The sequence below is a fragment of the Nilaparvata lugens genome, chromosome 10, assembly GCF_014356525.2.
Source record: "Nilaparvata lugens isolate BPH chromosome 10, ASM1435652v1, whole genome shotgun sequence".
NCBI classification, from domain to species: domain Eukaryota; kingdom Metazoa; phylum Arthropoda; class Insecta; order Hemiptera; family Delphacidae; genus Nilaparvata; species Nilaparvata lugens.
This window is the reverse complement of record NC_052513.1, coordinates 7,176,812-7,193,471: the sequence shown is the minus strand read 5'-3', so window position 1 is coordinate 7,193,471 and position 16,660 is coordinate 7,176,812. Positions and strand designations below refer to the sequence as shown.

Genomic DNA, 16,660 nt, shown 5'->3' with positions numbered 1-16,660 from the left:
GATAAATTATGCTGTTTAATTGCCTATCGAACGCCACTTCTGTGTAGTAGTAGTAATTAGATTTTATAACCCGTGTAGACATCGACTGTATCGAGTCCTGGGATTTTTTTGTCTTGTGAATCCTATCTCTTTCCAGCTCAGCTCTCTCTTTCTCACCAAGTCTCTTTCCGATTTGTTTTGCTATGATTATATGAACACACATTCACATTCTTACTGTTATTGGTATCAGGATGCCAGGAATCACCTAATTTTAATTTGTTTAATGACAGTTTACATATTAGAAAATTATAATCTGTAAAATCATAAATATTTCTTTCTTTGTCTTGTTCAACGTGGTTTTGCTATGATAACTCGGATATATCAACATAAATTGATTTGTTAGTACTGAGATGTAGAGAATCTCTTTCTAATTTATTTTTTCAATAACATTTGAATCAATCAACATAAAAGTGTTGATTATTTACTAATATCATTTATCAACTCTCTAATCTGATACTAAGATATCAGATAACTCTGATAAACCCCTGCAGTTCAATATAAAATGTTCGAAAGGCATAGTTATTACAAGCATTGAAATCTTGAATCTTCGAATTATGAAACCTGTGTCACAAATATTATAGCACTCTAGAGTAGTAGTTTTTAGGACACGTATTCATATTCAGAATATTGAACTATAAATATCTATGACGAACCATTGTACTATTTAGTATATCAAAATACAAATGAATATTGATATACAATACCGTACTGTATTATGAAATCAAAGATGTATTTATAATAAACTCATGTAGAATATTGTATTTTTCAATATATGACAGTTTCATCATAATGACTACATCATTCTTTATCATATCAGAATCTCAAATTTGATAGATTTTTGTAGCTTTGTTGAATAGACAAACTAAATTTTCATGAAGATTCGATGAAGAAGTTATTAATGGCTTGTCCAGTTCTTTTCCAAGTACTTGGTGTGTTGATGGACTACTTTTGAGAGTGAAGTATACTATGATTTTATAATAAAGACCTTAGTGAACGATGATGTACTAAAAATAAATTCTCCTGAAAATTCAATTGAAGCTGAGTGCTGTGATATAGGCTACCCCTGCAGTCACGATGTGTCTACTTGTTTCAACCGTAAAGATCTCGAGGAAAAGTGATTGGTGGCCACAACATAACAGCGATTAGTACAGATCTAATTATTATTATCGACAGGAATACTGTGTTGACCCGATTGGCCGATTGGCCGAGAGGCGAAGTCGACGATAAACGTTCGTAATTGTGGACCAGTCGCTTTTTTAATGCACTTGGTAATCTGCGGTAGTGGTCCGTGTATCCACTGCACCTACGTATCCCTATAATTGTAACGCCCCAATAATAATGTCACTACTTATTAATTTTCCAAAGTATCGTAAAACGTTTAACGACGACTTAAAAACGGCGAATATAAGTTCTCAAAAATTACTGGGTTGATCTGGTCTTACTTTTCCTGGCTTAATCCTCGGGGTATGCCATGCTTAGCTCCTTCTTCGTCATCACCACTCTTGCATACTGCACTTCATCTCTCTTCAATACTCCTACTTATCATCATAAAAGCCACCAGTAATAATTTCGAAATTGCTTACTTGTTCACTCCCATACCTTCTTGACTTCTTTCATCAACTATATAGTTTTTCTTCTTCAATCAGAGCTTGCCCTTTTTCTTCTTCTCCTCCTCTTCTTACTCTTCCACCTCTTTTTCTTCTCCCTCCCTTCATCATCATCATCATCATCATCATCATCATCATCTTGTTCTTGTTGTTGTTGTTCTTCTTCTTCTTCTTTTCTTCTTCTTCTTCTTCTTCTTCTTCTCCTCCTCCTCCTCCCCCTTCTTCTTCTTCTTCCTCCTTATTTTTTCCGATTCTCAATAATACACTTCACTCCACTGTGTTTTCCTCAACCTCTTCATCTGCAGTTGCAGCAGTACTAGCTTGGTACAATTTCCCTCGAGGTATAAGAAACTGTAATGTAGATAATTTCTTATCGATTCTCTGGCAGTGAAGCCATCTTCGGCTGTATACTGTACACTTAACTCCCGCGTCAACACTTGACTACACCCTACTGAAGTTTGACGCCCATGTTTTTCAGAAATCTGTTGTTACCGAATGTGTATGAACTATCATTATGGATCAACTGCGTTTAGAAAAATCGTTTATAATTTTATATTATCTTCAATGTTATGAATGAGGAACAACGAGGAAGCCCCAATTATCTTAGCTATGTTCTGAAAGACTTTACTGACTAGTGTACAGGAAGATCACTGATAAGTACAAAAGAGCACTCTTTGTACTTGTTTCCAATTTTATCATTAAATTCAATTGAAACTTGAAATATTTGCATCATATCTTATCAATTTGATACAATAATCAACACTGACACCTAGATTACAGAATACAGATGCCTAGAACAAGTTGAATAAATTGTTACATCTTGTTAACAAGTTCAAAATATTGACAGTCTGTTACTTTTTCCACACACACCTACCTGTTTTGTGGCAACACATGTCGTCCGATTGTTGGCCGACATCATTGCAGTCTTTCACACGTACCGACACCGAAACGATTTCTGAAAATGACTCGGAATTTGAAATGACGCGTACATTTTGAGTTCCGGACATTCCAATTTCGCGTTGAAGAGGCAGCTTGTGTGGTAGCTACTACAGTATTTTCCCAGTATGCAGGCTGTATTATCAGAGCAGGGACTGGACTATCATCATTATATGAAAGTAGAAATGTCATATTTGTTTTCCATTACCATTGAATTTGAAGTTTTAATGAATTCAGGGATTTGACTGGATTTATCCGCTGAACTCGTTGATACACTTGACCAATCTACAAAAATCGAGAGGCGAATAGATTTTTATTCTCCATGACTACAAGTACCATGAATGATTATGACTTTTGAATTAAGAGGAATTGATTGGAATGCTCTCATTAATTTAAATGAAAGTTACTTCAGTTATCTTGTCAGTTTATCATTGTTAGTTATCTGTTTGTGTTTCTGAATTTTGGTTTTGATTAGGTTCCCACACAAAAAAGTTCACAATCATAAATTTCTATTAATCAATAAATAGTGTATTCTTTGAAAAAATAGTGGTTCAAACATGCTACTGAACCTGTCAAGTTCTTCAACTATTCTGTGACAGCTGTTGTAGCACCAGGATATGAGCAGGAATACTGTCTGGAACTGGGAAAAATGGTGATAATTGAATCGAAGCATCGACTGCAAAATGTGGACTTTTGTTGATTTGCCATAACCGTAGCCTGGGAACTGATGAATGATTGCTGAGAAAGAAATCAAAGCTGATGTGACCCAGTTGAAATTGCACATCCAGTTCTCCGCTACTCCTCTTCTTTGGATTTGTTTCTTTTGTTAATAGTATATTGTAAGTACGGTCATTGAATTGCAATGATGCTGTCATGTACGCTTTGGTAGGAATCAGTGCAGCTCTCATGGAAGAAATGATTATGGGAAAGCGGACCACCAGTGAAGTGCGTGAGAAAACTCAGAGACTGAGAAGAGAAAACAACTATTTTATTAAAACTTATTTGATTAGTTAACACCGGTTTGAATAAATTTGATGGTGTACCGTGATTCTACCATTCATCAATTCTCATTCAATGGAATTTATAAAATAGAATTATAGTACCCTTTTTTGAAATTAATAGAATAATAGATTAAAAATACAAATAATAACAACTAGTTTTAGTGATCTACACCATCTTCAGGTTTCAAAAACCTAGTATTACAAACAAGAGGGTACTATAATTCTATATCATTAATAAAAATAAGTAGCCCTAAAATCAATTGAATTTATTTATCTTCCCCTGCATTGGTAGTTTGTTTTAGCAAATTTATGTAGGCAAATATCTTCTTATTCTTAGTTGTTAGACATTTATTGCTAAGAATAATCGATGCAGAATACGTCTTTTTACAAAAATAGGATTCAATTTTTTTATTTTCGCCTCCCACATCTATCTTACTTTCTTACTCAATCATTTTTTTTGTAAGTCAATCAATTCCTTTTTCTTCTCTTATCTATACTATAATAAAGGAAAGAACTGGCATGTTAACTAACGTACGGGATAGGAAAATTATGTTTGATGCATCATCACGTCTGAACTACTGGACTGATTGTCTTGAAATTTTGCATATAGACTCTTAATTAACCGATGATGGTTATGGGCCTATTTTCAAGATTTCATTGCGTCAAGTTTTCAGTTTGTCAAGTTTCAAAATAGACCCTTTTGGAGCACGGGTTACCTGCTAGTCTATAATATTCTTTTTTTTTCTATCACTTCCTTGAATTGTCTTCTGTGTACTTGAGTTTTTATGTCCTCTATCTTACTCTATCATCACTGAGCTGTCTTCTCCTACCCGCCACTCCCATCCCATTTGTGTCATTATTCATCTTCCTCCTGCTCCCCCACCTTCGTCCTCCTCTTCTTATTATTATTATTATTATTCTCCTTTTCTCCTCCTCCTCCTATTTCTCCTCCACCACTGCCAACTCCTCCTTCACCTCCTTCTCCCCCTCCACCACTCTTACCCCTCCTCCTTCTCTTCCTTTCCTCCCCACTCCTCCTCCTCCTCCTCCTCCTCCAACACCTCCACGACATCGCTCATCTCCTCATTACTCAAATAATGAGTAGCACATAAAAACCACTGACTGAGGAAAAAACCTTGTTCTGGATGCGAGAAATTTGTTGCCAAGTGACCAAGCCTACTACAGCCATTATCAGTGGCCGGCTTCTCCACTAATGAAGCCCATAAGTCCGCATTATACCAGCCGTCATAGCTTCTCGGCCTCTGTTGTTATTACGGCCATTTTATATGAGTTGGAAGAGGACAATTTTTAATTGAAAACGGCATAGCAGACCAGTGCGGCCGTAATTGGAAGGCAGGTCCGGTCTCAACTATCAAACATGATGACCTGTATGATACGTGCTCGCTCTGAATCACTTATTAAAAGAAAAACTCAAGATAAATATACATAAAAAAGAAAACTGGCTTGCTCTGGACTCATGAAATCAACTGTTATTAGTGTGCGACTCGTCTCGTGTCTCGTCTTCGTTTGAACTGGTTTTCAACGTCTTCGGTATTGATACGGATTGGATAGTTATTTTGGATTGATCGTTATTTTCGGGAGAAGAATGTGGAATCCTCATTAGTTGTGTTGGAGAGGTTGGTAATGTGTGGAGATGAGTTGGATCGATTACGTTCCAAACTTACTTTGGGCCAGTTAATTATTGAACACAAAAACTGGAAATTTATTATAGTAGAGCTGATTGACGTTGTGCTGACTAAATTTTCGACCAAATTCAGTATATTTTTAATTTCCGAAGTGCTCCAAGTATCAACTTTTTCAATGAGTTTTTTCATCATTTATTATTACCTACGGATTGATACTATTCAAGGGATTGAATAACTATAATTATTACTAACCAACATTTGAAGTTCTACAAATTGAAAAAAATAGTTGAAAGACAACCTGCTGCTTATTATGTGTTTCCAAATTAAGAAAATACTATTCATTCCAAGTAAATGAATACAAAACCTATTATATTGTAACACATGAAATTAGCCTTCTTGGATGTCAATGGTCTTTAGGTGTAATAGAAAAATTACCATATTAAAATGGCAAAATAGCTTACTGCTAAAAAATTCATACTACTTGTCAGATATAGTGAATATTTACGTAATAAGATAATTATTATTGAATTTACACTACACATCTATTTTCAATTTCACTTCATTATTGAATTCAAGATTGCTAACTAGATTTTTCATAAGCTCTATTATCATCTGCTGACTACCGTAATCCATAATCAGGCTTGTACTTTTCTCACCACAGAAGAATGGATAACGTTACATTTTCATGCTGTACAAAATGCGAGTATGGCAATTTCTTATCCTCTTTCTCGGTCCTTCACATTGCTTCTCTCATTCCCCAGCCTTTTCTAATACGAAACGGGTGGCCTGAAAAGATGATAAAGCTATCCATTACTGCATAGTCTGCACGGTTATGATTGTTCAGCTGAGCTGAACAGAATGATATTTCATTGTATCATCAGTTTGTCGTCACAATCCTCCTCCTTGTCTATCACTCTCTTGTCACTCGATTTTCCTCTTTGTCTCTCTGTGACCGCGTTTATCGGCGCTTTTCACACCCAGTTTTCCCACGATGAAATACCGCACCAATCTGGCACGTAGTTCAACGGAAATGAACCATTGCTGGAATTTTCCGGTACGCTTTTCCGGATAGCTGCCTGTCGTCACCTCAAGCCCAGTCATGAGCGTCGGAAAATTGATGCGGAAAATCGGCGACTTTTCTCACTGATGATAACAAGTGGCGAAAATGATTGTGATCGTGCAGGTGTGGATTGATTTGACTCCACTCATAGTTTCAGCCATTGACCATAGAATAGCCACCTCTAATATTGCCAGCCACCTCTGTATTAGAGGTGGCTATGACCATAGTCTCAAATACTATAAACCATGTTTTTTTATCATTTTGTTCAAGTTTTCATAATCCTTTCTCTTTTTGTTTCAGTGGCGGCAAATTCATGAGCATTGGAGAGAAGATAAGACTGCCTGATGATGTGACGATGGGTTACATTATTGGTGAGTTGAATCATTTTCTTAATCTTAATCTTGTTGTATCACTGTTTAATAACTTTTTGATAAGAATTTCTTCAGAGAAAAGCTTATATCAGTAATACTTCCAATGGGAAATCAAACTTTTAAATAAGTTTAAGTATCAACATTAGACCAAAACCGCACGGTTGATTCTTCCAGGTTAAAAAATTAATAAAAGTTTTCGTAAACCTCCAACCAGGACTTGGAATGTAGATTTTTTCTGATTTGGAGATGAGCTTAGTCTAGGGAGATCGATTCGACTCCAATCCTATTGTGAAAATATACAAAACATTTCGAAGTAGCTAGAGGCCCAGTTTATAGGAAAAGAATCATCAAAAGAACATATCTCCTCTGGAACACACATTAAAATTATTGATCATTTTTAGAAAATTCACTGAAAGCAAATCTTTTATTTGAATAAACAAAATTAATTTAAGTCAATTTCTACTATTTGAAAGGAAACCTAGAGTATTATACTATCATTATTTTTTGTCGAGATAGATGTCATCAGCTTGCTTTCATTTATGAATCTGAAAATCGCTTCCCGGTGGTTTGGAACCCACCAAAAGCTGTAGGTCCACTGTCCACTTCATCTCCCATCATAATCCATCTGATTACCCTAGTAGCCTGGAGATCAATATGAGCATCACCCTCACAAAAAAATTAATGTACCTACACATATTACCGTACTGTTTCTCATATTTCAAAATTTTAGCTTTTATTTTCTAATAATAATAATTGTTGAATGTGGAGGTCAATATACCCTGTGCATATGTTTCAATTTTATATTACTTGTTTTTATGTCAATCTGAATCTATAATTTTTTATTAATGTGTTACAGAACACCTGCTGAAGAAGCCATTGACAGTGATCGATCAATTCCACTCTCACCTGGAGCCAATGAAGTTCCTCAGACAGGACTCCTTCCACGATCAGATAACGTTCAGTTATTCTACCTACAGCAAGGATGAAGTCAATGTTGTCAAACTCGATGGCTTCAATATGCGAGTCGATCCCACAAGGTATGTATTGTATGAAAACTCATAATATATATTTGAAGATTTATTCATCTAATAATCTACTATTATTCTAGAACTGTGCCTCTTTTAAAGACTTGGTATACTACCTAGTTATTTCAATAAAAAAACTTCTAAGTATCCATATAACAATAAATAGAATGTAATAATCATAAAATAAATTGTCAGTTAAGAGAAACAACAGGCAATTCAATTTGTCATAATTGAAATTATTAGATTGCGTTTATTAAACTGAGCATCTAATATGCAAATATAAAGTTGCATCTTTTTCATTGCTTTTTTCTATAAATTGTAATAATTAGCAAAAGTCTTTAGAGGTTTTTATAGACACGGTACTTTCTATTGCTTTCAGTGAGCCAGTCATATTTTGTGATGCTTCCTTCTCTTGCAGAAACTAGCAATTTTGGTAAAATGGAAAATTTTATGACCACTTGATTTAAAAAAATATTTATTGCAATTATATCTTCTGTTTTGGACAATGAATGTGCTCAATATTTCATTTTTTGAAGTATATAATAATAATATCGAATGACCTGGCTGGCTCAGGTCTGGTGTCAGAGTTTTCCCGGTCGCAACTGATCAATTTCAGGGCCTCTGACATGATCTAACGACTTTTTTGAAGTGTAAATTGTTCTTTCAATAAGTACTGTCATTAACTTAACCTAGATTTTGACTTGGATTGTACTATAAATTTGAAAAGGTACAGTTTTAGGCATAAGCCTGTTGTGCCTTCTCATAAGAATGCATGACTGAATAAATAAATATTGTTTCTGTATACTCATCATTATTCAAAAGTAAAATTTTACAATTATTTATTTTTATTGAATTATCGTTCTGTTATCCTATTTCGTCTAAATGATATTGAATGAACATCGTTATCGAACAATTTTCATCATAGAAGAACTATCCTATTCGAAGGACTCTCCATTGTTTTTTCATGGTCTTATCTTCTAAAATACGTTGAAAAGTCCATTTTACTTGAACTATTTAATCATCATAATTTTTGAACTCATTCCTGTATCGCATATTATGGGTGTTCATATTCTTTATCAGTATTCATACTTGAATTGCGATTAATTCTGCTCCATTTTTCAACCAATGTTTTTCTCTTTTGTTGCAGGTTCCTCTCTCTTCATTGCTTCCTATTCCCGTACTTTCCGTTTTGTCCCAGATGACAAAAAGAGGACAAGAAGAAGCAGAACTCTGTCTCCTTTGTTACTGCAATGGATGATGTGATACTAGACGATCAGCATCAATCCACTGCATTTATTCAAGAGGGAAATGGCGTCAGTGATATCATCAAGTGACAAGTCATATAGGAGTGGAGGACCTCCATTGTATGTGATGTGATATAGGAAATGGCCGGACTTCTAATATAGGCCCATATTATATATAAACACTGATAGATCAATGTTAGTTTTGATAACTTTTCAAAATGGTGCTCAATTAGTCGTGTGTGTTGATTTTTTCTAGAAATACTTGGAATCTGATGGATTCAATTCTAAGCTTATAATTCTATACAAGAAATACTGAGAATTATGAGTGTTTCAATTTTCTACTTCAGCTTTCAATTTCTTAAAACTCTCTTTGAATGGCCTGTCATTCACCGATATTTCACTGATATTATTTATGATATTTTAATAGCTATTTTCAAACAGTAATATATTAATAGTTATGTAAATTCCAATCATAATTTATAACTCTCATCATAGAGAAGTATGCTTAATCTATGCTCTTATCTGATAATTTATATTCCAATAAGTATTCCTTTTTTGAAGCTGATTTTCAAAAGTGTAAATTCCAGATTTTTTCTTATTTATATTCTAGATGTTTCAAATTCATTGTAAAATTGTTGATTCGTCTAATATTAAGTGCAATACCAAGAAATATCTTGGGTGACTTGAGCAATAATCTACTGATCTCTAAGATTTCTACATTACAGAGAAGTATATTTCTTATTTATTGCTGAATTCTAGATTATTCAAATTCTGATATCTATTGACATGCTTTCATGTCTGTTGAGAGTGCCTTAAATTCCATTCATATATGAATATTACAATAATTGGAAATTTAAAATGCATGTCGTTCCATACGTTTAAATCTCATATAATCCAGTAGCAAATAATCATGTACTGTATTTGGAATTTTGTGATTGCTTATGTATCATGAATAGGCTAGCAATGAGACAAAAAATCAATAGTTATTTTGTCCCCTCATAAAAAGATATGTATTAAAAGTAGCGTACTTCAATTTTTTATCGGGAAGTTCTAGTTTCAAAGGAAAATTATTTTAATATTTTTTTTTATAAAAACAAATATATTTTAGTGAAACAAATTTTATCGTAAATTTTCAACTTTGGTAATGAAGGACCAGTGTCCAGTGACACTTCCTATATTGCTAAACAATTTGAGAACTTCGAATTGTGAAAATCTTCATGTGAAGAGTGCTGAATTCACAAAATCCAAGATATATTTCAATTCGAAAACTGTGTAAACTTTTTCTAATTTATTATTTCCCTTCATAAGTTCATAACTCTTTCTCATTGCTGCTCTCAATTTCTAAAGAAACTGCTTTAAGGTTTATGATCGAATTCAAATTCTAATCTTGAAAAACATAGATTATAGAATAATAATCTATAATCTATGTTTCAAATTTAATGCTGAATATAAAATTGATTATCTAGTAGGGTTAAGACTTATTCGGCTGTGATGGATGTAATTACTGTATAAACAATAACTATTGTAAAAATAATTAAGTAAATATTTTTAATCTAATTCTACTTGTATCTGTATTATCTCATTGGATATGAGAAATAGTATTTTGCAAAGGATTTATCACCTTTATATTCTTACTCAATACTAAATCAGTCGTAAAAATATTCACTTATCTAAATCAATTTCATTGAATGATTTTCACTGTTAAATTACTCTGGAAATATGAACTTATCACATTTTTTCTTACTAGCCTATTTAATTCTACTGTTAAATTGTATTATTTAGATTGTAAATATTAAAAGACAATATTGTATTATATTATTGTAAACATTGACTTGTATATTATGTTGATTGTTGTTAATTTTATAATTGATAATTATTATTTTATCATATCATGTTAGATGCATGTTGTTGTGGTTTTATAGTATTTGAAAATTTTGATGCTAAATTCTGTTTTCCTAAACTTTTGAGCCCAGGTGGCTGTATCAAGAATTTGTTACCAATTTATAAAATGAAATTTTATAGGAATATTATTTCATAAATAAATTATCAATTTTCAATAAATTATCTTTCATCTTTTATGCATGTGATACCTTGCCTTACTGCTATGTAATTAACTAGTTAGCTTCCGGGGCTGAAGAACTGTCCTATCAACCAATTTCAGAAATAGTTATTTGTGCAGCTAGTGCGCAAAGTGACAGTTTGCTGCACCGAAAGAAACGTTTACGCCCGACCCGTAGGCGAGGGCGGAATGGTTTCTTGAGTGCAGCAGAGGAACTTTGCGCACGTATTTCACATTAAATTTTTCCTACAGTTACCACTGAATATGAAAAGTGAGTAATTATGGGTAAAATTGCCTGAAATGCATCAAATGTTTTTCTGTGTAATTTTATTATTAATAAATAAAATATAATAATGTAGTAGTGTTTGAATGGCGGGACGGCTGTGTGCTGTGTGGTGGTGGCTGTCCTCGAACTCGGTGTCCTTGATATTATTATAACGTGGACCTCACTATACCACAGTCACTGTTACCAACTTAATTTTGATTTTGCTGCACTGGTGCTCCATATAACCAACTAACTATTTTGCGTTGCCATGTTGCAAATCTGGAGAGCAGGAAAAATTTTTCCCGCACTAGAGCGGAAAAGTGATTCTTTGCGTTCTGTAATCAGTGCAGCAATGGCCACTTTTCAAGGTAACTGTAGGAAAAATAATTTATACCTTAGTCAATTGTAAGAAAAGTTAATGACAAACAAAGACACGAAATGAATAAGTAAAAATCGAACAAAATATTGGAGTAAAAAATGTATTTGACCTTTTATCAAGATTTAGGAATAACTACAATTGAATACAATGCTGGTTACTGTAGAGATACAACCAAGGTTACTGTAGAGATAAAAAAGGCTCAAAATCAAAAATATATGGAATACAAGTTTACAGTAGATTGCAATGACCTCACCAAGGTTTATCTCATGTCACATCGAAAAAATCTGCAATTCAAGGATAATTTCTTAGTAGTACCAGGTTAATCGATTCATCCAACTTGAAGATTTTTTCAAGTTTACATAAAAGTACGATCACCAAGTGCAAGAACAATGATTTCATATAAGCAAAAATAGGCCTACATCAAATTTGCTCTCAATTCATTTGAAAACATCAATTTAGCTTGTTTCTTATATGAATACCGGTAATTCTCATTAATTTTAGAGTTAAAATTTTGGAAACACATGAATCACTTGTAACCGATGGAACTTTCTTTTGGAAGATCAAGAATCTCATGCAGTGGCTTTGAAAATGCAGAACTTCTATGAAATACGCCATTGGGCTCGTTGAGTGAAGTGCAGGTCCTTCCGCACAGATCCTTCTTCTTCTCCATCCAAACACTTTGGGCCACACTCTCATACAAGGGGTACTGGGTTTTCATCTGGAAGAACAAATTGAAATGAGTATTATTGAATTTTATTACAGTTCAATAAATATTATTCATGAAATTACTAGATGAATTTCACTGTGGGGTTTACTGTCAATCCACCCCAAAAGATAGTTAAGTTCAATTCAATCTAGGATCTACCCTGCTCTAAGGATTTATCTATAGTGAGATTTGCATTCTTAAGACAGCATCTGATTAACATTGGCTTGCTATCCTTGAGTGTTATTAGACAAAGCAGATAGCTTTATCCTTTTCTAACTCCACACAGTTTCCAAATTGCCATGGATGTTTATAGGCTACTAATTAACTAATAAAATAGAATTAGTCCAGTCACTATATACATTGGTGCATGCAATTTATACTGTAGTTCTGATTTTTTAATATATTATTTGGGTACATGAGAGAAGTCCAGAACCAATTTCTTCATGCAAAATTTCCTTGTGCTAGATACAGGGTGACCCAAAAACCTCGTATTTTCGGTTCATTTTCCAGTTTTCAGCTATTTCTGCCAAATCTCGTAATCGGACAGAAAAATTTACTCTTGCCTTTTTTCTAGATTATGAAATTCTGAATAAAATGAGTTCATTCGGAACTTTCTACCTCCAATGAGTACTGAGTTATGATTTTTCAAAAATGAGTGAAATTTGAAGAAAAAATCAATTTTGATGAATATTTTAGTTTTTGATCAACACTATATCTTCCGATTGTTACCATTTAGATGTGTAATTCAAATTCCCTCTGAGCGTATTTTTGTGCTCTACAATCTGAGATCAGGTAGAGCGCTCTATCTCATATAGATTTCCAGGTACACCTGACAACAATGCTCCTTGTATTGTGAAAACTAATTTTCAGCTCCACCATCATCACCAACTACATAGTCTTCACATTAATATTTCGCACAATGACATAAGTTCATGAGATTATGTTCTATGAGAATTACCCGTTAGATGCACTTCATTTCAGTATTTCCTAGTGGAGAGGCGCGCTTAAGGACACCTCAAGGATCAAAATTTCAAACACTTATAACTTCTGACACAATGCTCAGATTTCAACGTACTACACTTCATTCTTCTCGGCTCGTCAAGGCGGTCCAAAATCATGCATCATAAGCCAAATTTGGTCGAAAAGTGGAAAATTTATTGTTGAGTGTACTAAAGCCCATATTCCAATACTCGATTTCTCTTCCCAATGTTGATATTTTTTGAACCAGATTATTCGATTATCTTTATTAAATTTCAAATAGCATATTGCGGATGATGCCCACATGAACTTGTGCTTGGGTAATGGGCAGTAAAGAGAGTGAAGAGAAGTAAAGAATGGTGAAAGTAAAGTGTTTGGGTGATTTAATGAGATGATCAAACCTTCATGCCTACAGCGGGATTCGATCCCACGACCAGGTAGCGCTAGCAGACTGAAGGGTGCAACGCCTTAGTAGACTCGGCTAACCTGGCCGGTGTATATAATATTTAAGTATCTTTGAAATTCAAATTATAATCCAATTATCTTGATTGTCTAGTTTACGAATATCTTTATTTATTGATTCATACAATAAGTACATCATCAAAATAATAGGGAGAGAAAAAATAAGGCAACCTTGTGCTATTCCTCTCCAAAATTTACATAAGATTACACATAGTCCAAAATAGGTTACCGTAAGCCTTGCAGTTGTTTACTTCACAAAATTTTCAGTCCTTAATTATTTTCACGATGTAGACTTTTAAATTTGGATGTTTCAAAACCAAACATAGAAAAATATTTTACATTATTATCACTAAAATAAGAAATATACATATATTAAATAAATAATTTTGAAGGACCAAAAACAAACTTAAACTTATAAGCACATCTGTTGATAAATTGATCTTGAATAGATAAATAATCTACCTGCAAGACATCATCGCACACAGAGCTAGGAGTGAACTCATTCGCAGCAAACTGTTTAGCATATTCGGACTTCTCCAGCGCCTCGTCAGCCCTGCATCTCTCCAGCTCCGCCTTGATCTGTTGGGAGACCTGATGCCAGAGTTGGTCCTCCATCAGCTGCCGCCGTCTGCCCACATGCCTCTGTGGCCGCATGCCATCGGGACACTTGTGTGTGAACACCACTCGGTTGGTGGTTGTCAGCATGCCTCCAGCGTCGCCGCATGCCGCATTGTTGCAAGCGGGCGCTATCAGCCATGGACGACTATCGTTCCGGTACTTCGGACTCCAGCAGTCTCTTGTATCGGGCTCCAATTTATCGCTACTGTCAACATTTTGATATATGCAATTAGTAGGCCTATAGTAAGGTCCAATACAAAAGTACAGAATGGTATATGGGCTACAATGATTTTAAATTCAAAATACTTCTAAAAACGTTTGTTTCAGTTTCTAATAATATGTTAACTACCTAGTGATATTATATGGCCAAACCTTCAAAGGTTCATAGCTGGATGGGTTAGATTTAAGTGATTAATTCGAGTTGAATGCATGTAGCCAATATTTTTAGCTGCAACATTTTTCGAAGTTCCTAGGATATACGATGAAAGTAAACAAAAGTAATATAAATTCAAAGGACAAGAGGTAATCTAGTTCTCTACACATTCAATAGAATGAGGCAAGCATGTTCAAGTCTCCATCCAGAGGATAAAGATGCTCAATTATAGATAATTCATACATAATTATCTAATTCATTTGTAAAGAATGACTTCTACATTAGTAGTAGTAAAGAAACTACAAAAATGGGTAGAGTTTATTATAAACATGCCCTCTAACCATAAATGTGATAGGAGGGAAATAGTTATAAAAAATGCATAAATCTCATTAATGTTCAATGCTAAGTTTGAACACAAAAAAATCCAAAAACTGTTATGTCAAGTTTGAAACTTTTTACTTACATCATGATGAAATTTTGTCTTTGATATAACAGATAGCAATTTCTAATTTCAAGAAGCCAGTATAGTTACTATAGCAACGTAGTAAACATGATTGTAAAAACTTTGAAAGCAGGTAGGAACTGTGCAAGGAAGGGGGAGCTTGATTAATTTGTTATGCTCATTCAAAAAACAAGGAAGAGAATCTAAAAACATTTAAATTTTTAAATTAACTATACTAAAAAATAGATCAGTCAAAACAAAAAATAGCATATTCAAAAGGGACAGTATCATAGTAAAAAGTATAAATACAAAATTTGATAAATTGTTTAAAAAATATTGATTGCCTTCCATTTATGAAGATATTTCATTCAAAATTTCTGAGGTTTCTCATGAATAACATCAATGCTTCCCATTAAATCAATGCTGACAACTTAAAGTGAATCAACTACAGCCGTATGCCGTATCTTCTACAATGGCAAATCTGAATGTTTTACGCCCTGCTTTCTCTGTGTAGAGTTTTAAAAGATCAATTGATCAAACAAAAAAATCACAATCAAGAATCGGAAAATAAATAAGAAATAAAACAGTTTTAGGCTTGAGCCTGTGGTTCTTTTTTAAAAGAGTTGTGTAAATGATTGATTAAATAGAAGATTGTATACAGTAAAATAGGCAAGAAAATACTCTTGAAAAATCGAATACCGTACTGTAAATTCAAAACCAATTCTACAAAAGGAGTTACGTTTTTCACAATTTTCTGAAAATAAAATTGCATCTATTGTAAACGAGAATGAAGTGAAGAAAATTATTGGATTCAATCCATGAAATAAACAATTATGTAAATTTTTACTTTCCTTGCCTTATTACCATAGGTAAGGAAAGTATTGCTTTCCGAAAAAAAATTAAGGTACCCCAATTTGTGAATTTCTATACGTTTCAAGTTCCCCTGAGTCCAAAAAAGTGGTTTTTGGGTATTGGTCTGTATGTGTGTGTGTGTGTGTGTGTGTATGTGTACACTATATCTCATCTCCCAATTAACGGAATGACTTGAAATTTGGAACTTAAGGTCCATACAATATAAGGATCCGACACGAACAATTTCGATCAAATTCAATTAAAGATGGCGGCTAAAATGTTGTCAAAGACAGGGTTTTCAGCGATTTTCTCAAAAACGGCTCCAACGATTTTGATCAAATTCTTACCTAAATTAGTCATGATAAGCTCTATCAACTGCCATAAGTCCCATATCTGTAAAAATTTCAGGAGCTCCGCCCCATCTATGCAAAGTTTAATTTTAGATTCCCAATTATCAGGCTTTAGATACAATTTAAACAAAAAAAATTAAGTGGAAAAGATTGAGCATGAAAATCTCTACAATTGATGTTCAGTAACATTTTCACCTAAAATTGACAAAAAGCTCGAAATTCGAGAAAATGTGATTATTTCAATTGC

General features: G+C 33.7%; 2 protein-coding genes across 3 annotated transcripts in view; one reads left to right on the top strand and one right to left on the bottom strand.

Moving 5' to 3' along the window:
* Positions 1 to 10,990, top strand: part of LOC111048523 (fringe glycosyltransferase) — a 141,446-nt gene extending 130,456 nt beyond the window's left edge. The window contains exons 8-10 of the mRNA XM_039436198.1: positions 6,590 to 6,660; positions 7,517 to 7,697; positions 8,833 to 10,990. Coding sequence (XP_039292132.1) covers positions 6,590 to 6,660; positions 7,517 to 7,697; positions 8,833 to 8,887 — 307 coding nt within the window. The 3' untranslated portion in view covers positions 8,888 to 10,990. The remainder of the gene's footprint in view (positions 1 to 6,589; positions 6,661 to 7,516; positions 7,698 to 8,832) is intronic.
* Positions 10,991 to 11,715: 725 nt separating this feature from the next.
* Positions 11,716 to 16,002, bottom strand: LOC111048536. Of its 2 annotated transcripts, none has more exons than XM_039436197.1 (3): positions 15,233 to 16,002; positions 14,241 to 14,598; positions 11,716 to 12,350 (listed from the first exon to the last, which is right to left on the bottom strand). In XM_039436197.1, exons 1-3 carry the CDS (start codon positions 15,235 to 15,237, stop codon positions 12,159 to 12,161), a joined length of 555 nt encoding a protein of 184 aa, XP_039292131.1. In that variant the 5' UTR covers positions 15,238 to 16,002; the 3' UTR covers positions 11,716 to 12,158. The 2 variants fall into 2 exon arrangements, with proteins under 2 accessions (XP_039292131.1, XP_022190137.2); XM_022334445.2 differs by having other exon boundaries at positions 14,241 to 14,601; positions 15,233 to 16,001.
* Between the last annotated feature and the right edge of the window lie 658 nt (positions 16,003 to 16,660).